The 22,151-nt window shown below is 42.3% G+C and overlaps 3 protein-coding genes across 4 annotated transcripts; 2 read left to right on the forward strand and 1 right to left on the reverse strand.

Moving 5' to 3' along the window:
* Positions 1–1,295: 1,295 nt before the first annotated feature.
* On the forward strand, positions 1,296–2,102 carry LOC311138697 (E3 ubiquitin-protein ligase RNF182-like; the record flags this gene model as incomplete). Its single annotated transcript, XM_084173484.1, has 1 exon — positions 1,296–2,102. One exon carries the CDS (start codon positions 1,296–1,298, stop codon positions 2,100–2,102), a length of 807 nt encoding a protein of 268 aa, XP_084029610.1.
* Positions 2,103–9,848: 7,746 nt separating this feature from the next.
* On the forward strand, positions 9,849–10,840 carry LOC311138887 (regulator of G-protein signaling 9-binding protein-like; the record flags this gene model as incomplete). Its single annotated transcript, XM_084173678.1, has 3 exons — positions 9,849–10,046; positions 10,396–10,551; positions 10,832–10,840. The coding sequence occupies 3 exons, from the start codon at positions 9,849–9,851 to the stop codon at positions 10,838–10,840; spliced, it is 363 nt and encodes a 120-aa protein (XP_084029804.1).
* Positions 10,841–11,313: 473 nt separating this feature from the next.
* On the reverse strand, positions 11,314–13,424 carry LOC311137885 (ubiquitin-conjugating enzyme E2 C-like). 2 transcript variants are annotated; one of them, XM_084172492.1, is made up of 7 exons: positions 13,366–13,424; positions 12,705–12,809; positions 12,538–12,565; positions 12,321–12,407; positions 11,891–12,095; positions 11,634–11,693; positions 11,314–11,504 (listed from the first exon to the last, which is right to left on the reverse strand). In XM_084172492.1, exons 2-7 carry the CDS (start codon positions 12,803–12,805, stop codon positions 11,467–11,469), a joined length of 519 nt encoding a protein of 172 aa, XP_084028618.1. In that variant the 5' UTR covers positions 12,806–12,809; positions 13,366–13,424; the 3' UTR covers positions 11,314–11,466. The 2 variants fall into 2 exon arrangements, with proteins under 2 accessions (XP_084028618.1, XP_084028617.1); XM_084172491.1 differs by having other exon boundaries at positions 12,705–12,812; positions 13,366–13,423.
* Positions 13,425–22,151: the final 8,727 nt, after the last annotated feature.

The following is a 22,151-nucleotide window of genomic DNA, read 5'->3' on the forward strand; positions in this document are numbered from 1 at the left end:
GTGTTCTTTCCACAGAGGAGTGACCATGCTGCTGTACCAGTGTCCTGGGAATACCGATACTGGGAATACCACTGCCCCTCTCTAGCTGGATCGTTCCACGACCACTCACGCAAGATTTCCTGACGGATAGAATTCAATTCATCCCTCCATGTTTTGGATATTCCGATCAAATGTGAAAATGGTTCCAGCTCCCTATCCACTTGTGTATGTTTTCTGTTTACGCACTTTACACATCACAGGGACTTTCAAAACCAGAATGTTCTCTCAATAAATTGTTGGAATGGTTTTGTCATTGGAAACACATCTGCGGATCTGGATTTGTACCAAATATGCAGACAGACATTGTATGTGCAGAGTAACCATGAGAGCATTGCATTGTATGATAGCAGTACATAACTACAAAAGAACATCTCTGATCCGAAGTCTGCCTGCACTACGTTAGGGTAGGGACCAGTTGTAGAGCATTGAACATCCAAAGCTGTCTTCCCCAATCCTATGCCCTCAAACACTAATTTAGCACTATACTGTACATCGTTGTGAAATTAAGACCAGTCAGCATGCTCAACTGTGAATATAAGAACTCAGTTATTCAGGGCATTCAGGACCAGCCAAAAATATATATCAGGGCATGATTGTTCTCTGTGCAACCTAGGTGTCAATATTTGCGAAGTCATACCGTACGTGAATGTATTTTTACTGTGAAATCATATAAATCATGATTTTTAACCCACTTCTTATGAGCTGAAAAATAACATCCACTATCTTCACACTTGAAAAAAAAATCATACAAATCTTGAATCAGGGACAAAACTTTACCGGTCAGCTGCTGTTGAATCAGTGCAGGGTGACGCCTTGGAACATTTAAACTCACCATTCCTGGCTAGCGCTGCTCCATCAGCCCTTACATTCCTGGCTAGCGCTGCTCCATCAGCCCTTACATTCCTGGCTAGCGCTGCTGCATCAGCCCTTACATTCCTGGCTAGCGCTGCTGCATCAGCCCTTACATTCCTGGCTAGCGCTGCTGCATCAGCCCCTACATTCCTGGCTAGCGCTGCTGCATCAGCCCTTACATTCCTGGCTAGCGCTGCTGCATCAGCCCTTACATTCCTGGCTAGCGCTGCTGCATCAGCCCTTACATTCCTGGCTAGCGCTGCTGCATCAGCCCTTACATTCCTGGCTAGCGCTGCTGCATCAGCCCTTACATTCCTGGCTAGCGCTGCTGCATCAGCCCTTACATTCCTGGCTAGCGCTGCTGCATCAGAAACTGCATTCCTCCTTCCTTTCCCTCTCTCAGGATGAGCCAGAAGTTGGAGAAGTTGGACTTGGAGGCAGAGCAGCACTGCCAGCCTCTGGTCTACACCGTGGAGGAGCTGGAGTGCAAGATTTGCTATAACCGCTACGACATGCGCACCCGCAAGCCCAAGGTGCTGGGCTGCCTCCACCGCGTCTGCGCCAAATGCCTGAAGAAGATTGTGGAGAACTCGTCCCCCAGCATCGTCAGCTGCCCCTTCTGCCGCCACGAGACACACGTGCCCTACGAGGAGATCTGGTTGCTGCAGGACGACAGCAACATCCTGGCAATCCTCACCTATCAGGACCGGGCCAGGAAGAGTGGCGGTTCCATCACCCCTGGCGGGGAGGTGCTGCTCACCCCAAGCAGCCTGAGCGGAGGTGGAGAGAACGCCTGTGGTGGTGGTTCTGGGGGTGACTGCCTCACAACCGGTGAGCAGTCGCATAGTTCCTCCGATTGCCTGGTCATCACCATCATGGAGGTGGCGGGCGAATCGCAGTCATCGGTCTCCATGAGCATGCTCAATATGGTGCGCCTGTATCGGCCTGCCAGCCTGGCCTCACTGCCCTGCCACCTGCCCGTGCAGAAGTGCGGCGCGTGGACCTTGCGCAACTTCCCCAGCTTCCTCATCGGCGTCCTGTGTCTGATCTACTTCTCGTCGCTTCCGCTGGGCATCTACCTGCTGATGATCCAGCAGCTCACCCTGGGCATCATCCTGGTCAGCCTGGTGCCCTCCACCCTAGTTCTGTGTGTGTTCTACGGCTTTTGTCAATGCCTTTGCCATGAGATCATGCAGTCCATAGCCACATAGCCACGCCCCCACTTTACTCCCCTCCCCTACTCGACCCCCTTATACCAATGTATGTCTATCTGTGGACATGACATAGCGAGACCTGTAAAATACCAAACCAAATCACTGATGCATATCTACAGTGCCGTGAAAAAGTATCTGCCCCCTTTCTAATTTTCCCTACTTTATAATATTTTTGATACTGAATGTTATCAGATCTTCAACCAAAACCTAATATTAGATAAAGGGAACCTAAGGGAACAAATAACACAACAATTACATACTTATTTCATTTATTTCATAAACAAAGTTATGCAACACCCAATGCCCCTATGAGAAAAAGTAATTGCCCCTTTACAGTCAATAACTGGTCGTGCCACCTTTAGCTGCAATGACTCCAACCAAACGCTTCCTGTAGTTGTTGATCAGTCCCTCACGTCGCTGTGGAGGAATTTTGGCCCACTCTTCCATGCAGAACTGCTGTAACTCAGCGACATATGTGGGTTTTCAAGCATGAACTGCTCGTTTCAAGTCCTTCCACAACATCTCAATTGGGATTAGGTCTGGACTATAACTAGGCCATTCCAAAACTTCACATGTATTGCTTTTTAGTCATTTTCATGTAGACTTGATTGTGTGTTTTGGATCATTGTCTTGCTGCATGATCCAGCTGCGCTTCAGCTTCAGCTCACAGACGGATGGTCTGACATTCTCCTGTAGAATTCTCTGATACAGCGCAGAATTCATGGTTCCTTCTATTAAGGCAAGTCGTCCAGGTCCTGAGTCAGCAAAGCATCCCCAAACCATCACATTACCACTACCATGCTTGACCGTTGGTATGAGGTTCTTATGGTGGAATGCAGCGTTTGGTTTTCGCCAGGCATAATGGGACCCATGTCATCCAAAAAGTTGACTCAAGTTTGCCAAAAAGCACCTGGAAGCACCTGGAAGACTCTTGGAAGAATGTTCTATGGACAGATGATTCAAAAGTATAACTTTTTGTACGACATGGGTCCCATCAGAAAGGGGGCAAATGCTTTTTCACGGCACTGTATATCCCCTCTCCTTTGTAAAATACACCCCCACCCACCCCTTCCTTTCCTCTTTCCCACTTCAGATAATACCAGCACTAAAACTAACACTTCAGAGTGACCACTTGGATTTGGATGTAGGGCTTTCCATTGGAACATTCGAGACAAGCCAACCTGTGCAACGCCCACGGCCTGATGAGTGGTTTTCTAATTACGCAGCTCAACCTGCATCAGATTACTGTCGTTTGTGTTCATACGTCTCACCGGAATGGGCTTTAGTTGTTATTGTGACGATCACTAAACTGTATTGTTAAAAAAGAATACGATACTCTCATGTTCTACTATGGCAATGACTGTACATACAATGTTAACCATACCGTGGTAGAATACCTATCTGCTCGACCTATGGGCAACGGACTATGAAAACCAATAGTTTTAAGGATGTATTCCGACATACAGCACAGTCTCCATGTATACTGTTGAAGTTCCTAGTTGCCTTTGTAAGGCATGTCTGTCTGTGCCCCTGCAGTAACTTAACGTTGTAATATGAACTTGTCTGTGTCATTGCATTTGGAATGGACAAACCGTCTAAACTGTTACTAGATATTTCAATAAAGACTCAAGACACCTTTGTGATCTTTGCCATTCTTTTTTACATTCCTCCCATAACCCACAATTCATGGGCAACTATCCAATTTGCAGTATTAATAGGCTACAATCACATTCCTTATACTTTAAAATTAAGATGGAATAAGCCTTATGTAAAAAGCACAAAAAAATAGACAAATGATCCAATAAATGTTGGTTCTTGCATCATTTATTTAGATATGGAAGACAAGACATAGCTACATAAATAGCTTAATTAAAACGACCCTCAAGAGACTGGAGAAATCAAAATATTATCCCCAGTACGCGTAGCTGTTTATGCTGAAGCATTACCTCCAGTGAAAAGTGTACCATTTGGTGGTGTGAATCACTGGAGTCAGTTCCAGCCCCACAGACCCATTCTGCTAAATTCCTGACGTTTCGCTAACTCGATGATCTAAATTCTGTGCCTTTGCTCAGGAGACCTTGGCACATGGAAGCACCCCTATAGCATCGAAGGCCCTCAGCGCTTCAAAGCTTTTAGTTAGTTATCACTGGAGCGCAACGTGAAGGAATACCTGTCTGGCACGATCAAATGCTGCTAATTATAAGAAACCTCACCTAGCACTAGAACTTAGAAATATCTTTAATCGACCACTGTAAACATGTAGAAACATCTAGAACTACACTATTTGTGCTGAACCCGTGGTCTAGTGGTAGCACTCCCAAGCATCTAGATTATGTCAACGTTGGAGAACGGGGTTTGATCTCCGTGTACTCTCCCCTCTTGAGTTTTCTACCTTTACCCCTTTTACTGTTTCACTTTCCAAAAACAAAATTTTAAATATGATTAGGGAAGCATAATGAACCTCTGTCAAAAGTTGAGGCAAACAGTTGAAGAGTTTCATTCAAAAACGCTATATATCCATTTTCAGAAATGTTGGTAAATTAGTTTTTTTTGTTTAAAGGTTGGTGTGTTTTTTCACTATCTAATCATGGCATGGCAGACATGTTCAATGACAGACATGTATTTGTTTAAAATCTATTACTTGATGGTTTCATTTCAGAGAGACAAATAACCATGTTGTTTTTTTGCAAAATGCTATATATCCACCTCACTCTCAGTGAAATAAGTAGTACTGCTAGGTTTTACACAGTCAAATGTAACAAATAACTGAATTTTTTATAAAAAAAATGTACAAACAATACATTTGTGACATCAATATTAAAAAAATAATTCAATATAGTAATACAGTTGAAGTTGGAAGTTTACATACACTTAGGTTGGAGTCATTAAAACTCGTTTTTCAACCACTCCACACATTTCTTGTTAAAAAACTATAGTTTTGGCAAGTCGGTTAGGACATCTACTTTGTGCATGACACAAGTCATTTTTCCAACAATTGTTTAAAGACAGATTATTTCACTTATAATTCACTGTATCACAATTACAGTGGGTCAGAAGTTTACATACACTAAGTTGACTGTGCCTTTAAACAGCTTGGAAAATTCCAGAAAATGATGTCATGGCTTTAGAAGCTTCTGATAGGCTAATTGACATCATTTGAGTCAATTGGTTGTGTACCTGTGGATGTATTTCAAGGCCTACCTTCAAACTCAGTGCCTCTTTGCTTGACATCATGGGAAAATCAAAAGAAATCAGCCAAGACCTCAGAATTTTTTTTGTAGACCTCCACAAGTCTGGTTCATCATTGGGAGCAATTTCCAAATGCCTGAAGGTACCACGTTCATCTGTACAAACAATAGTATGCTAGTATAAACACCATGGGACCACGCAGCCATCATACCGCTCAGGAAGGAGACGCGTTCTGTCTCCTAGAGATGAACGTACTTTGGTGCGAAAAGTGCAAATCAATCCCAGAACAACAGCAAAGGACCTTGTGAAGATGCTGGAAGAAACAGGTACAAACGTATCTATATCCACAGTAAAACGAGTCCTATATCGACATAACCTGAAAGGCCGTTCAGCAAGGAAGAAGCCACTACTCCAAAACCGCCATAAAAAAAGCCAGACTACGGTTTGCAACTGCACATGGGGACAAAGATCGTACTATTTGGAGAAATGTCCTCTGGTCTGATGAAACAAAAATAGAACGGTTTGGCCATAATGACCATCGTTATGTTTGGAGGAAAGAGGGGATGCTTGCCAGCCGAAGAACACCATGCCAACCGTGAATCATGGGGGTGGCAGCATCATGCTGTGGGGGTGCTTTGCTGCAGGAGGGACTGGTGCACTTCACAAAATAGATGGCATCTTGAGGAAGGAAAATTATGTGGATATATTGAAGCAACATCTCAAGACATCAGTCAGGAAGTTAAAGCTTGGTCGTAAATGGGTCTTCCAAATGGACAATGACCCCAAGCATGCTTTCAAAGTTGTGGCAAAATGGCTTAAGGACAACAAAGTCAAGGTATTGGAGTGGCCATCACAAAGCCCTGACCTCAAACCTATAGAAAATGTGTGGGCAGAACTGAAAAGGCGTGTGCGAGCAAGGGGGCCTACAAACCTGACTCAGTTACACCAGCTCTGTCAGGAAGAATGGGCCAAAATTCACCCAACTTATTGTGGGAAGCTTGTGGAAGGCTACCCGAAACGTTTGACCCAAGTTAAACCATTTTAAAGGCAATGCTACCAAATACGAATTGAGTGTATGTAAACTTCTGACCCACTGGAATGTGATGAAAGAAATAAAAGCTTAAATAAATCATTCTCTCTACTATTATTCTGACATTTCACATTCTTAAAATAAAGTGGTGATCTTAACTGACCTAAGACAGGGAATTTTACTAGGATTAAATATCAGGAATTGTGAAAAACTGAGTTTAAATGTATTTGGCTAAGGTGTATGTAATCTTCCGACTTCAACTGTATGAGATATGCATGTAAAATGTTTACATTTGACATTTTAGTCATTTAGCAGACTCTCTTATCCACAGCGACTTACAGTAAATGCATTCATCTTAAGATAGCTAGGTGAGACAACGACATATCACAGTCAAATATACAGGATAAGAACATTCCATTCCAGCTAAACAATGGCTTGCAAAAGTATTCAGAACCCTTGGATTTCTTCACATTTTATTGTGTTACAAAGTGTGATTAAAGTTGGTTTAAATCTATTTTTTTGTCAACAATCTACACAAAATACTCAGTAATGTCAAAGTGGAAGAAATCGTTTTTTTTTATTATTAATTTAAAAAAGTATAAATAAAATATAATTGTTACGTAAGTATTCACACCCCTGACTCCATACATGTTAGAAACACCTTTGGCAGCAATTACAGCTGAGAGTCTTCTTGGGTAAGTCTCTATAAGAGTTTTACACACCTGGATTGTACAATATTTGCCTATTATTCTTTTTAAAATTCTTCAAGCTCTGTCAAGATGTTGGGGATCATGGCTAGACAGCAATTTTCTAATCTTTCCATAGTATTTCAAGCAGATTTAAGCCAAAACTGTAACTTGGCCACTTAGGAACATTCCCTGTCTTCTTGGTAAGCAACTCCAGTGTAGATTTGGCCTTGTGTTGTAGGTTATTGACCTGCTGAAAGGTGAATTCCTCTCCCATTGTCTGGTGTAAAGCAGACTGAAGCAGGTTTTGCGCTACGATTTTGCCTGAAAACTCCCCAGTATTATTCCAATGTCAAGCATACCCATACCATGATGCAGCCACCACCATGCTTGAAAATAAGGAGGCAGTTACTCAGTGGTGTTGTGTTGGATTTGCCTCAAACATAGGACTTTGCATTTAGGCCAACAAGAAAATTCCTTTGACATTTTCTTTTGCAGTATTACTTTAGTGCCTTGTTGCATACAAGATGCATGTTTTGGAATATTTGTATTTTCTCTATTTGTGTTCTTTTTTCATTTAGGTCATTGTGGAGTCACTACAATGTTGTTGATCCATCCTCAGTTCTCTCCCATCACAGCCATTGAACCCTGTAGCTGTTTTAAAGTCACCAATGGCCTCATGGTAACATCCCTGAGAAGTTTCCTTCCTGTCCTGCAGCTCAGTTCAGAAGGATGACTGTATCTTTGAGGTGTCTGAGTGGTTTAATACATAATGCACAGCATAATTATTAACTAGACCCTGCTTAAAGATTTGATTTGTTATTGTTACCCATCTACCAATAACTGCCCTTTTTTATGAGACTTTCGAAAAGCTCCCTGGTCTTTGTAGTTGAATCTGTGCTTGAAATTCAGTACTGAGGGACCTTACAGATGTTGAATGTATGGGGGACATAGGAAGGGTTAGTCATTTAAAACTAATGTCATCCCCAATTATTTAAAGTCCATGTAACTTTTTCTGTTATTTGTTAAGCCAAATTTTACTCCTGAAATAATTTACGCTTGCCTAAACAAAGAGGCTGAATACTTATGCAATAACTAATTTTAGTTATTAAATTTCTTATTCATCTTTTTTTAAATCAAATTTTTCTTCCACTTTGACATCACAGAGTTTTGTTGACAAAAAATGACAATACAAAATCCATTTTAATCCCACTTTGTAAAAATAAAATTTGAAGAAATCCAAGGGGTCAGAATACTTTTGCATGGTACTGCACTGTATAGCGTTTTGCAAAAACAACAACATTTTCATATACATCTAAAATCTATTAATTAAAAATCTGAGAACAGTAATATTTTACACACACATGAAAGTACATTTTTACATTTTTTTTACATTTTAGTCATTTAGCAGACGCTCTTATCCAGAGCGACTTACAGTTAGTGAGTGCATACATATATATTTTTTTTTCTCATACTGGTCCTCCGTGGGAATCGAACCCACAACCCTGGCATTGCAAACGCCATGCTCTACCAATTGAGTACCCATAAGCAATAATTTCTGATGAAAAAACACAAATGGAAATATTGTTGGATAAAGCTTTTTGGAAATAAACTCTTCAGTTGTTGTCTGTCCCCAATTGATGTAAACTACTTTTATTTTGGAAGAATAACAAGAGCACAAATGGGCCTCAGCTGCTTGGGTTGGCCTAATTGAAAAGTGTTTCCCTGAAGACCAGTTCCTGCCAGGTCCAGAGAGGAAAGACTAAGCAGGGGGGGTGGAGGAGGAGCCAAATACTGAGGGTTAATCCTGAAGTTGCTCAGTTGTATTCAGTCTTGTGTCGAAGGCTGTCAACTTGGCCGTAGGCTATAAGAAAGCATGAGACCCTGAGGAGTCTTTTCAAAACATAGGTGGGTTATCTATTTGTTTGTTGACGTTTGGTGATGTGTAAATTGGTAAGTAGCTAATAACTCTTGATTCTGAATTCCTGTATTTTGTGTTTCATATGTGGTCATGATAATGTTGGTGGAAATTGGTGGAGTTATTAGTGGTGGCACAGTATAGATTTGGATTGTAGATTTTGGAATACTGATAGTAATGCTAATAATTATTTTTTATTGAAATATAAAGGGAGAGGATGAGTGATATTTGCTGTCTTGACTTGAACCCTTAAAGTAAATACAACTTTCTGATACTTTTACAGTGAACATTGAATGCCAATAATCATCATCATAATCATCAAAGATGACTATCAATATTTAGGCCTATATTGGTTTTATAATACCAATACAGTCACCTGGTTTAGTGAGGTTGTGTGAATTTTGTATTTAGTCCTTCACAAGGGCCATGAATAGGCTATGGCTTGATAGCCTTAAGGTTAGAGAGGTAGGCCGGTAACCAGGGGGTTGACGGTTTTTATCCCCAAGATGCTTGGTAGGGATGCTACAGGAAGTGAGCTGGCAGCTGGAGGGTTACTGGCTTCAATGTCCCATATAACACCTACTTTTGTGCCCTTGAGCAAGGCACTTTAGATGTGTGTAAGGTTGGGTACTGAGACAGCAAAAAATAAAGAATATCTGTGTAAATGGACCAATTAGGCAAGTCTTGTATTACATTGTGTTGTATGGTTTCTCTGCCCAGGTTCAGATCACAGGAGGTTGGTGGCACCTTAATAGGGGAGGATGGGCTTATGATAATGCCTGGAAAGGAATAGGTGGAATGGTATCAAATACATCACACACATGGTTTCCATGGTTTCCGTGTGTTTGATGCCATTCCATTTGCTCCATTCCAGACATTATTATGAGCCATCCTCCCCTCAACAGCCTCCACTGGTTGAGATGAATTGGTGGCGGAGGTCAGTGGATGAGATCCAGGCTAGGAAGCGGCAGGTCACAGAGTTTGAGGTTGCCCAGCAGGCCCTGAACAAGGTGACTGCCTGTTTCCAACAAATGGCCACATCTGTCGGCAGCAACTCGGACGGCAGCTTTCTCAAAAGATGGACGAGACCAGAGCACTGGCTTATAGAATCTGCACAGGTAAGGCCACTGCAGTGCTGTTGAATGCTTAATGGATCTCAACATCTGACCCCTTCCATTCAAATTCAGGTTAAATCTTTTGAAGTGCAACATTTTCAGCCCATTGGTGTCTATAAAGTATACAATAATGCAATTGACAGAACTGTCATTTCAACAGATCAATTACATCTGGAACTGAAACCACAAGCGCAACAATTTGTGTACTTGGGAAATGCATTGTATAGTGTGTGAATTATATGCAAATTCCACTGTGTGATTCATGTCCACTGCCCGGGCTGCTTCGGTCCAAACCCCCTGGCTAGCAGTGGAGGTGGAGCAAAGCCCTGACCTGAAGATGCACATCACCCAGATTGATGCCATGGTCAAGGAGATGCTCCAGAAAGTCAGAATTCCTTTCTGGGCGGTGGAGGAGACTCAAGAAGCCTGGGTGGAGGGTGCTCAGTCTCAAGACACTGCACACAATCAGGATGAGAATGGAGGAGATAAGAGGTGGTGTCCCAAGATGGTAAGATATCAGGGTGTTGTCATCCCCCAAACTGTTAAGTTGGGGTGTATTTTTGTCTATTGACCTGACTGACAACTTTGGGTGTAATCTTGAACACTTGGTTACAGAATGTTGTCAGTGATGCAGATAAAACAGTGTTGACAAATGCAGGCATAAGTAATTTTCATTTGGCTAATAAAATCTATGACCGGTGGACAAATGTATTTAGATACAGAGCGCAGTTATGCAGCTTTGACTAACACCAGTGTTACACTAACGTATATCCCTTATGTTACACTAGGGAAATTGAGGTGTTTCCATAGCTAGGGCTGACAGTGAGGACTTGTGAAGAGCAGAATCATCAACTTCTGCATAATCAAAACAGTTAGTTTGTGAGGTGTAAAAGTTGTTATCCATTGTAATTTCAATGTCAGCTTTAAAGTACCAGTGGCTTGGCTTTGGCCCCAAGTGTGAGCAGGGCCGCCGGAGCCATGGCCCAGTGAGACACAGGTGCCAGCCCACAGATGGAAACAAAAAAAGGCAGCCTTGTGTAAAACACTCGGGTAAAGCCTGTATAGAAATGCATTATAACGTACAGAACTTTACAAGCAGCCTTTGAAGGCAAGATCAACTATGCAGATGAGGATAGATGTTTATGGCAAGGACATTACATCTAGCTTATTAGTGACATTTCATAAGTATAAGTTAGTGATTGAAGAATATATTTATCTAAATGAAATAAAGACAAATGTTGCGTGGAAAGTAACCAATAAAGCCACAATTAACATACCTAGACATCTTTATTCACATATAGGTCATACAAACAAAAATATTGTACACAGACATACCCAGTATTGAAATGTACATAATTAGAAACAAAGAAAGCAAGAAAGACAGTTAGAAATAAAACACATGGCAGGATTGTAGGATCTTGAGTCAGTTCTTGTAGGCAGAGTTCAAATGGGCTTTGAAGGCTGAAAGAAAGAAGCCTTTGTTTAATACAGTACAAGTTTGTTTAACACCAGGCTGCGTCCCAAATGACCTATGGGCCCTGGTCAAAAGTAGCACACCATGTTGGGACACAAACGTGTCCATATACTAACCTTCCTGGTTATCCCAAAGCTCCGCAGCAGCAGTGTTCAATGGACTCTCATTGTTGGGCTCTGAATAAGACAGATTGTGGTACAAAGTTAGATACAAATTGGACAGTGGCACACAAAACCTCTCCAAACAATAAAAAATAAAATGACAACTTGGACAGTGATTTGATCGCAGTACACCCTATAAAAACGGTCGGGTGAGTTCCAGTCAACTTGATGAACTGAGTGACATTTATAAATTTCTGTGGTAAGTGCCTTACCTCCTAATAAACTCTGGATGGACAGAAGGATGGACCGCACGTCATATAGGGCTGACCATTTGTCTTTCAAGATATCCAGACAGATGAAGCCCTGATCGTCGACATTGGGGTGGAAACATGGCGTGATGAACTTAACTCGGGGGGCTTTGTAAGGGTAGCCACTGGGGAACTCTAACGATAGCTTGTACCTCAGGCCTTCGTAAACCTATGAGAATGAGCGATGGAAGATAAAAAAAATGTAATGCCGCCAACACATTCCTTGCTATACTGTTTGTGTGCAAAAGCATTTCACGGCAAGTGTTTCAATGTTCAAAGGTGCTTTGCAGTAGACCTTGTTGGCCACGTTCATGTGGTAGGGTTACTGTTCTTACAATCTGAGGAACTGCTGAGGCTGCACTTTCATGATGAGTAGAAAGAAAACATGACTTACTGTTCCCTGAGCTCCGTCTATTGTTCCAATCCACTTAAAAAGGTTGTCAGACTCCGGGAAAGCGGAGATCCCTTTATCTCCAGACATCTACATGACATGAGCAAGAAATAAAACTTCAGATCTAAAGGAAATAGCAATTTTACAAAAGACATGTTGACAGATATTGATATCGCCAATTGTGATTAAAAAGAGATGGCCCTATATGGGGAACACTTACCATTAGTGTCATCAGTTCTTGTTGAAGTCTAGGATGTAAAGAAAATACTTAGAAATGATGCCAAAACTTTGTATACCGACTAGCCTATGCCCAAATAGTGGCACCAATCAGATTACAGAACAGTAAAAAGGGATTTAATCTAGATGACCAAAACTAATGTCACAAACCTTTTCGTGACTGAGCCCTTTGCTGCACTCCCACCGGTCTCATTGCCTTTCAGAGCTGCTGTGGATGAGGCTGCTGCAGGGTCCATATTTTGAGAGGCCATACTTCTACTGGAAGAACAAAATAATTAGCTAACGTTAGAAACTAAACTAGCTTGCTAGTAAACACAAATATTAGCTACTTGAAAACACTCGAATGCACGTCGTGCATGGCATTTTGCTTCGCGCAAGCAACTAACCAGGGTGTTGTCATGACGTCTGTTAGCTAAACAAGTTAGCCAGCTGGATTTTAAGTTACCTAGCTGTTTACTTCAGCTAGCAAGGCATATCTAACGTTAGAGATGTTTGCATTGGCTAACGTTAGCCCACAGATATCCTGGGCTAGGCATTACACAACGGTTAGCCAATAACACATGCGTATTTTTGCTAGTGCTAGCTAGCTAGTTAAACTATATTACAGCGCAAAGGCAAGCTACAGTAGCTAGCAAGCTAACGTTAGCATAGCTAACGGTTAGCGGAGTGAGTGTCATCTCATTACGTTATCGTTCTTTTGTTGCAGCACAGCAGTGCTAACAAGCTGAATGACTTCCTTAGCCAGTTAACGTTGGCTAAATAACCAACTTAGATATATATATATTTTTTATGTTGCCATAACGTAACTTGCCTGATGTGTCTGTTCAGTCTTCCACCAACTCTGTTTTTCTGCTACTGGGATTTTCAAACTGTGTAGACATCCCGCCCCCCGTTTAAATGTTTTTCTCAAATCGGTGTCACCGCTCCGTTTCCGAACGTGACCAATCGCAACTTCAGGTTTAAAACAAAGCAACGCCGTAGCAACCATTTGGAAGAATGCACCTACAAAATACTTCGATGTGATTGGGGGAAAGATCATTCGGAAGTGACAGATTTCCCAAATGGTTGGTCCGAATTCATTTTTACAGGTCTTTGCTATTCGGGATCCTTGGGACGACCCGAATCTTAATCCCTACCCACTGGTGTACCATGCGCATGTCATCAATGTCAAATTGTTTTAATCTAATTTAGACAGTAACCCTCCAAAAAGTTATTAATTCATAAACCTTTTTAATTTCCAAAGATGTACTAGGAAGCTAAGTGTTTGAATCTTGGGCTTCAGGATGTGACTGAAAAAGTGCCCCAGGACATGACAAATAAACACATTCTGATTGAAAGTATAATGCGGGGCATACACTACACGACTTCTAATATCTTAACAACTTGGACGTGCTCACATTTCCCTATTTCCTTGTCCCAAATCTTTCATTCCGTAGCCTAAATCCTCACGTTACACGATGATTCCTAGTTGATCCTGCCCTGCTCTTGTCGGTTGTCTTAGGGAAAAAATGCCGACATGCAAACAGCGAGCTACTTTATAAGTGTGCACATTTATGTGCATAAACATCACAACAACAAAAAAGACTGAGGCGCAGAATATGGAACCGCAAATGATTGGGCAGACGTGGACAATGTGGATGTATTTTCTACAGAGGGACTTGGAGGTGAAAACTTTTAATATTGAAAAGGCAGCTGCATTCTCTCCACAGCTCCACCAATCTGTCCTAATTATGGCTAAACCCCGCCCATTTCTACAATTTATCTTCTTAAAAATCAGATGTTAAACTTAACCCTAACTACACTGCTAACCTTATGCCTAACCCTAACTTCAAATTAAGGTTTTCAGGAATTTTTACGATATTAGCCTATTTTGACTTTGTGGTGTCTTAAACTAGTGTTGTTGCTTTCCTCTTAGCCATCAGCCATCATTGTTTTGGTCTCACATGCTGAGTGCTCATTGGCTCTTGGCAGTAGTCCTTGTCCAATCGCTCATAATACAAGATGCACGACTAAAATTTCTGACATATCGGGACATCTGACAGGGGTCTGGAGAACAGAACGGCCATCATCGGTGTGTCCTTAGCCGGCTCAAACTACGTGAATCCCGACATACTGATCCTAGCCCAAGTTCATAGAATTTCCCCCCATCATTAAAAGTTGTCTGGGACGGCAGAAACGTGTCGAAGTCGTGTAGTGTATGCCCGCCTACGGGGGATATCGGCGAACAAATGCCGTGGTCAAGGCTACGACGGCGCTAGCGCTGAGTGGATCTTACTCAGGTGTTCAAATGCTCAAATCAGACCGTGAGCCTAATGCATCTTATGTATACTGAACAAAAATGTAAATGCAACATGTAAAGTGTTGGTCCCATGTTTCATCAGCTGAAATAAAATATTTCAGAAATATTCCATATGGCCAAGATAATCCATCCATTACACAGCAGACCACGTGTAACCACGCCAGCCCAGCACCTCCACATTCAGCTTCTTTACCTGCGGGATCATCTGAGATCAGCCACCCAGACAGCTGATGAAATTGTGGAGAAAGTCTTTTTGTGGGGAAAAACTCATTCTGATTGGCTGGGCCTAGCTCCCAAGTGGGTGGGCCTGGCTCCCAAGTTGGTGGGCCTATGCCCTCCCAGGCCCACCCATGGCTGCGCCCATCTCCTCTGAAGAACTTTGGAGCTCTGTCAGAGTGACCATCGGGTTCTTGGTCACCTCCCTGACCAAGGCCCTTCTCTCTCGATTGCTCAGTTTGGCCGGGCGGCCAGCTCTAGGACGAGTCTTGGTGGTTCCAAACTTCTTCCGTTTAAGAATTATGGAGGCCACTGTGTTCTTGTGGACGACCTTCAACACTGCCAAACAGTTTTGGTACCCCTCCCCAGATCTGGGTCTCGGCGCTCTACAGACAATTCCTTCTACCTCATGGCTTGGTATTTGCTCTGACATGTACGGTCAACTGTGGGACCTTATATAGACAGGTGTGTGCCTTTCCAAATCATGTCTAATCAGTTGAGTTTACCACAGGTGGACTCCAATCAAGTTGTAGAAACATCTCAAGGATGATCAATGAAAACAGGATGCACCTGAGCCCAATTTCGAGTCTCATAACAAAGGGTCTGAATACCTATGTAAATAAGGTATTTATGTTTTTTATTTTTAATACATTTGCCAAAATTTCTAAAAACCTGTTTTCACTTTGGCATTATGGGGTATTGTGTGTAGATTGATGAGGGGGGGGGGGGGGGTGATGATTTAATCAATTTTAGAATAAGGCTGTAACGTAACAAAATGTGGAAAAAGTCAAGGGGTCTGAATACTTTCCGAATGCACTGTATTTGAGCTGCAAAACATCAATGGGGTAGACATTGGGTATGGACTCCATTCCCGTTAAGAGCGCTGCTCAAATAATAAACCATATAGCCTTTGAAATGCGCAAAAAGATTTGCGAACACATACTTGAGATAAAAGGTAACATCTCGATACAACACTGAACAAAACTATAAACTCAACGTGCAACAATTTCAAAGATTTTACTGAGTTACAGTTCATATAAGGAAATCAGTCAATTTAAATACATTCATTAGGCCCTAATCTATGGATTTCAGATGACTGGGAATACAGATATGCATCTGTTGGTCACAGATACCTTTAAAAAAAGGTAGGGGCGTGGATCAGAAAACCAGTCAGTATCTGGTGTGACCACCATTTGCCTCAAGCAGCGTGACACATCTCCTTCACATAGAGTTGATCAGGCTGTTGATTGTGGCCTGTGGAATATTGTCCCACTCCTCTTCAATGGCTGTGCAAAGTTGCTGGATATTGGCGGGAACTGGAACACGCTGGCGGCGGATGAATGGCACGACAATGGGCCTCAGGATCTCGTCACGGTATCTCTGTGCATTCAAATTTCCATCGATAAAAGTGCAATTGTTTTCGTTGTCCATAGCTTATGCCTGCCAATACCATAACCCTACCGCCATCATTGGGCACTCTGTTCACAACGTTGACATCAGTAAACCGCTCGCCCATACAACGCCATCTGCCCGGTACCGTTCATATGATCATGCTGTTTAATCAGCTTCTTGATATGCCTCACCTGTCTGGTGGATGGATTATCTTGGCAAAGGAGAAATGTTCACTAACATGGATGTAAACAAATTTGTGCACAACATTTGAGCGAAATAAGCTTTTTGTGCATATGGAACATTTCTGGGATCTTTTATTTCAGCTCATGAAACATGGGACCAACACTTTACATGTTGCGTTATATTTTTGTTCAGTATAATAGATGAGTCTACTGGCCTAAGCAGCAAATCTGCGTTGATAGTTTATGTTAAATGTGAAACCCACAAGACCCTTGTCCATATTTTGTCTTTCTTCATCTTATCGAGCTTCCCGACCAAAAGGCAGAGACTATTGTGAAATATTTGTTAGACTGCTTGTGTGGTCACGGGTTCAACGACGATTACCTCAGGTAGCTTAGTGGGTAAGAGCGTTGTGCCAGTAACCGAAAGGTCGCTGGTTCTAATCCCCGAGCCGACTAGGTGAAAAATCTGTCGATGTGCCCTTAAGCAAGGCACTTAACCCTAATTGCTCCTGTAAGTCGCTCTGGATAAGAGCGCCTGCTAAATGACTAAAATGTAAATGTAGTCGTAGGCCTATTAGTCTATACTGTTGTTGTTTGTTCCTGAACTGGCTGAATGGCAGAGCTATCATTCAGCTATCCTTCAACACCACAAGTTGATTCAATTGCTTTAACATCATTGCGCGATCCTCATCAACATCTGTTGTCTATACGCCTAATAGTCCTACTCATGACTTATTATTATAATTATTACAAATACAATATTATCACTTCTCACAATGGTGCTCATTTAGTAAAGTTAGATCAAAGATGAATCAATGTCTTGCAAGAACACATAATGATTCATTTGCATTTTACATAAGAGAACCGAATATAATAGCATACCATAGTAGGCCTATAACGTTACTGTTACATCAAAAACACCTCCTCATTTCTAATGAGATTTTAAGGATGGTTAGCTGAAGCTGAATAGTCGATTTTCTTTTCTCATGCGCCAAAACTCAACAGAGCGTGCCACTCGGCAGGATATATGCTTTGATTGGTTGTTTATTGATTTAATCGAATCTAATACATATGATCTAAATGCATATTCCCAACTGATTGAGATCAATCAAATGATTGGCAGGCAGATGCAGTTAGGAGGTTTCACCGGTAAACATAAATCATTATAATTCATGATTGACAGTGAGGATGGCCTATTTTGAAATTAGGTATGCCTAACTTGGTGTTTGAGGGCATAGGCAGACGTCGCAATTGGAGGATACATATTCATATAATGATAGGCTATTCAATAGTCTACATCTGTCGGTACAAACTTTGATCGATGAACTGGTGATGTCATTTACATATTTTTGGGCGCACCCTCACCTAAAAAAAGAGCACTACACCACTGGATGGGAGTAGGCCAGAAGGAGTCAGCTGAGATTTGCGTGAAGTTGGTCAGAAAAGCAGGGTAAGCTACTGAGTGAGTGTCTTCATAACTGCCTAGTTGTTTTTACACAGCTAGCTTGCTAGATAATGAAGTAAACTGCAATTATCATAGACCATTACTATCTAGCTAGCTACGGTAGCTAAATATCTGTCGGATGTAAAGCAAGCAGGATCGTGGCATGTGTCAGAAACAATGCATCTTGGCATGCTAGCTCAAGTTAGCTAGATCACATTAGCTACCTAGCGCGCGTAACTGTGATTTTGTTTATGTAGATACATTTCAATGTTGTTTAACACACAGCAACCAAAAACCTGATCTAATTTGCATATTCATACTGAGTTTGCAGAAAACAAAATGTTTGCCACAATATTCCCAGAATTGTTTGCCAGAAGTTCACAAGTTGCTGCAAATATACCGCAACAGTTTGCCACAAAACTAATTTGCATGTGAAAAAATGAGCTTGCCACAAATTTGTCGCAAATTGGCCAAAGGTTTGCCACAACTGTTTTCCAGAAGCCTGTTTTTCAGTAAGGGACAATTATTTTTTAAATAATGTTAGTCTCAACCAAATGAAAAGTACATAGACCTATTGCTCTGTTAGACAACGTAACAACCATTCGTTACATGGTAGCCAGAAGGCTCTAATACTAGATAGCTAGCTAACCAGCCATGACAAAGAAGCGAACTAACGTCACCTTCGTAGCAATAGTGCTATGTGGAAACATTTGTTTAACATTTTTCCTCCAATTTTCTGACCAACGCCTTGTCATTTAGTAATTTTAACCAATTTTATCCATATTTAGCGACATCTCCCCCCTCCCTGAGTTGATGAAGCATCGCGACGGGCTGTAAGTCAGACAGAAATGAAACCCCGAAATGAAGTGGAATGGAATGTGGGAGGTGCTAGAATGCATTGACCGTATTGCCGTACCAGGCGGTGATACAGCTCAACAGGATGTTCTCAGTGGTGAATCTGGAAATGTTTGTGAGGGTCTTAAGGGCCAAGCCACATTTCTTCAGCCTCCTGAGGTTGAAGAGGCACTGTTGCACCTTCTTCACCACACTGTCTGTGTGGATGGACCATTTCAGGTTGTCAGTGATGTGCATGCCGTGGAACTTGAAGCTTTTCACCCACTCCACTTCGGCCCTGTCGATGTGGATGGGGGCATGCTCTCTCTGCGGTTTCTCTGCTGTCCACGATCAGCTCCTTTGTTTTGTCGATGTTGAGGAATATGTTATTTTCCTGGCACCACTCTGCCAGGGCCCTCACCTCCTCCCTATAGGCTGTCTTGTCGTTGTTGGTAATCAGGCCTACCACTGTTGTGTCGTCAGCAAACTTGATGATTGAGTTGGAGACATGCGTGGCCACACAGTCATGGGTGAACATGGGCGTACAGGAGGGAGCTCAGCACACACCCTTGTGGGGCCTCCGTGTTGAAGATCAGCGTGGCAGAGGTGTTGTTGTCTACCTTCACCACCTGGGGTCGGCCCGCCAGGAAGTCCAGGACCCAGTTGCACAGGGCGGGGTTCAGACCCAGGGCCCCGAGCTTAGTGATGAGTTTGGAGGGTACTATGGTGTTGAAGGCTGAGCTATAGTCAATGAACAGCATTCTTACATAGGTATTCCTCTTGTCCAGATGGGATAGGGCAGTGTGTAGTGCGATGGAGATTGCGTCATCCGTGGATCTATTGGGGCGGTATGCAAATTGTAGTGGGTCTAGGGTGTCTGGTAAAGTGGAGGTGATATGATCCTTAACTAGCCTCTCAAAGCACTTCATGATGACAGAAGTGAGTGCTAAGGGACGATAGTCATTTAGTTCAGTTACCTTCGCTTTCTTGGGTACAGGAACAATGGTGGCCATCTTGAAGCAAGTGAGGACAACAGACTGGGATAGGGAGAGATAAAATATGTCCGTAAACACTCCAGTCAGCTGGTCTGCAAATGCACTGAGGATGCGGCTTGGGATGCTGTCTGGCATTTTGACCAATTATCTGCGATCTCTCCAGAGCACAGAGAAGTAAGCTCCACTCACAACAGTATACAGTGGGGGAAAAAAGTATTTAGTCAGCCACCAATTGTGCAAGTTCTCCCACTTAAAAAGATGAGAGAGGCCTGTAATTTTCATCATAGGTACACGTCAACTATGTCAGACAAAATGAGAAAAAAAAATCCAGAAAATCACATTGTAGGATTTTTAATGAATTTATTTGCAAATTATGGTGGAAAATAAGTATTTGGTCAATAACAAAAGTTTCTCAATACTTTGTTATATACCCTTTGTTGGCAATGACACAGGTCAAACGTTTTCTGTAAGTCTTCACAAGGTTTTCACACACTGTTTTGGCCCATTCCTCCATGCAGATCTCCTCTAGAGCAGTGATGTTTTGGGGCTGTCGCTGGGCAACACGGACTTTCAACTTCCTCCAAAGATTTTCTATGGGGTTGAGATCTGGAGACTGGCTAGGACACTCCAGGACCTTGAAATGCTCCTTCGTTGCCCGGGCGGTGTGTTTGGGATCATTGTCATGCTGAAAGACCCAGCCACGTTTAATCTTCAATGCCCTTGCTGATGGAAGGAGGTTTTCACTCAAAATCTCACGATACATGGCCCCATTCATTCTTTCCTTTACACGGATCAGTCGTCCTGGTCCCTTTGCAGAAAAACAGCCCCAAAGCATGATGTTTCCACCCCCATGCTTCACAGTAGGTATGGTGTTCTTTGGATGCAACTCAGCATTCTTTGTCCTCCAAACACGACGAGTTGAGTTTTTACCAAAAAGTTCTATTTTGGTTTCATCTGACCATATGACATTCTCCCAATCCTCTTCTGGATCATCCAAATGCACTCTAGCTAACTTCAGACGGGCCTGGACATGTACTGGCTTAAGCAGGGGGACACGTCTGTCACTGCAGGATTTGAGTCCCTGGCGGCGTAGTGTGTTACTGATGGTAGGCTTTGTTACTTTGGTCCCAGCTCTCTGCAGGTCATTCACTAGGTCCCCCCGTGTGGTTCTGGGATTTTTGCTCACCGTTCTTGTGATTATTTTGACCCCACGGGGTGAGATCTTGCGTGGAGCCCCAGATCGAGGGAGATTATCAGTGGTCTTGTATGTCTTCCATTTCCTAATAATTGCTCCCACAGTTGATTTCTTCAAACCAAGCTGCTTATTTATTGCAGATTCAGTCTTCCCAGCCTGGTGCAGGTCTACAATTTTGTTTCTGGTGTTCTTTGACAGCTCTTTGGTCTTGGCCATAGAGGAGTTTGGAGTGTGACTGTTTGAGGTTGTGGACAGGTGTCTTTTATACTGATAACAAGTTCAAACAGGTGCCATTAATACAGGTAACGAGTGGAGGACAGAGGAGCCTCTTAAAGAAGAAGTTACAGGTCTGTGAGAGCCAGAAATCTTGCTTGTTTGTATGTGACCAAATACTTATTTTCCACCATAATTTGCAAATAAATTCATAAAAAATCCTACAATGTGATTTTCTGGATTTCTTTTCCTCAATTTGTCTGTCATAGTTGACGTGTACCTATGATGAAAATTACAGGCCTCTCTCATCTTTTTAAGTGGGAGAATTTGCACAATTGGTGGCTGACTAAATACTTTTTTTCCCCACTGTATATCCCAGGCAAGATTAAAGAATGGGACAAGTAGACAAAGTGAATATACATTTGTTGCGTCCGTAGCAGTATGTATGAATTTGAGTGGTTACACACAATATATTTTGACAGAATTCCTTTATTGTTATTCGTTATTCACTGTGTATTTATTCCTTGTGTCACTTTATTCTTATTTTTTCAAAATCTTTAACTCTGCATTGTTGGAAAGGACCTGTAAGTAAGCATTTCACTGTTAGTCTACACCCGTTGTTTACGAAGCATGTGACAAATAAAATTGGATTTGATTTGAGACAGAGTGAGGGACTGTAGCTGTACTCCCAGGTAAGGCCCTTGCTTCCGGTACCACTGAAGGCCCCAGTATTGTCAGGCAGCTTGAATAAGATGTGTGTCACCATCCCGGCCCTTGTCACAGCATGCAGTGGCCTGATAGCGAGATGACAATAAATACATGATGTA

Source organism: Coregonus lavaretus (assembly GCF_964263955.1).
Source record: "Coregonus lavaretus genome assembly, chromosome: 12".
In the NCBI taxonomy this organism is placed as follows: Eukaryota; Metazoa; Chordata; class Actinopteri; order Salmoniformes; family Salmonidae; genus Coregonus; species Coregonus lavaretus.

Excerpts from the sequence above, each read along its gene's own strand:
- LOC311137885 (XM_084172492.1), bottom strand. The coding sequence starts at position 12,805 with ATGGCCTCTCAAAATATGGACCCTGCAGCAGCCTCATCCACAGCAGCT. Across the intron at positions 12,408-12,537 it reads AAGAACTGATGACACTAATG|ATGTCTGGAGATAAAGGGAT; the intron begins GTAAGTGTTCCC and ends CATGTCATGTAG. Across the intron at positions 11,505-11,633 it reads GCTTTGGGATAACCAGGAAG|CCTTCAAAGCCCATTTGAAC; the intron begins GTTAGTATATGG and ends TCTTTCTTTCAG.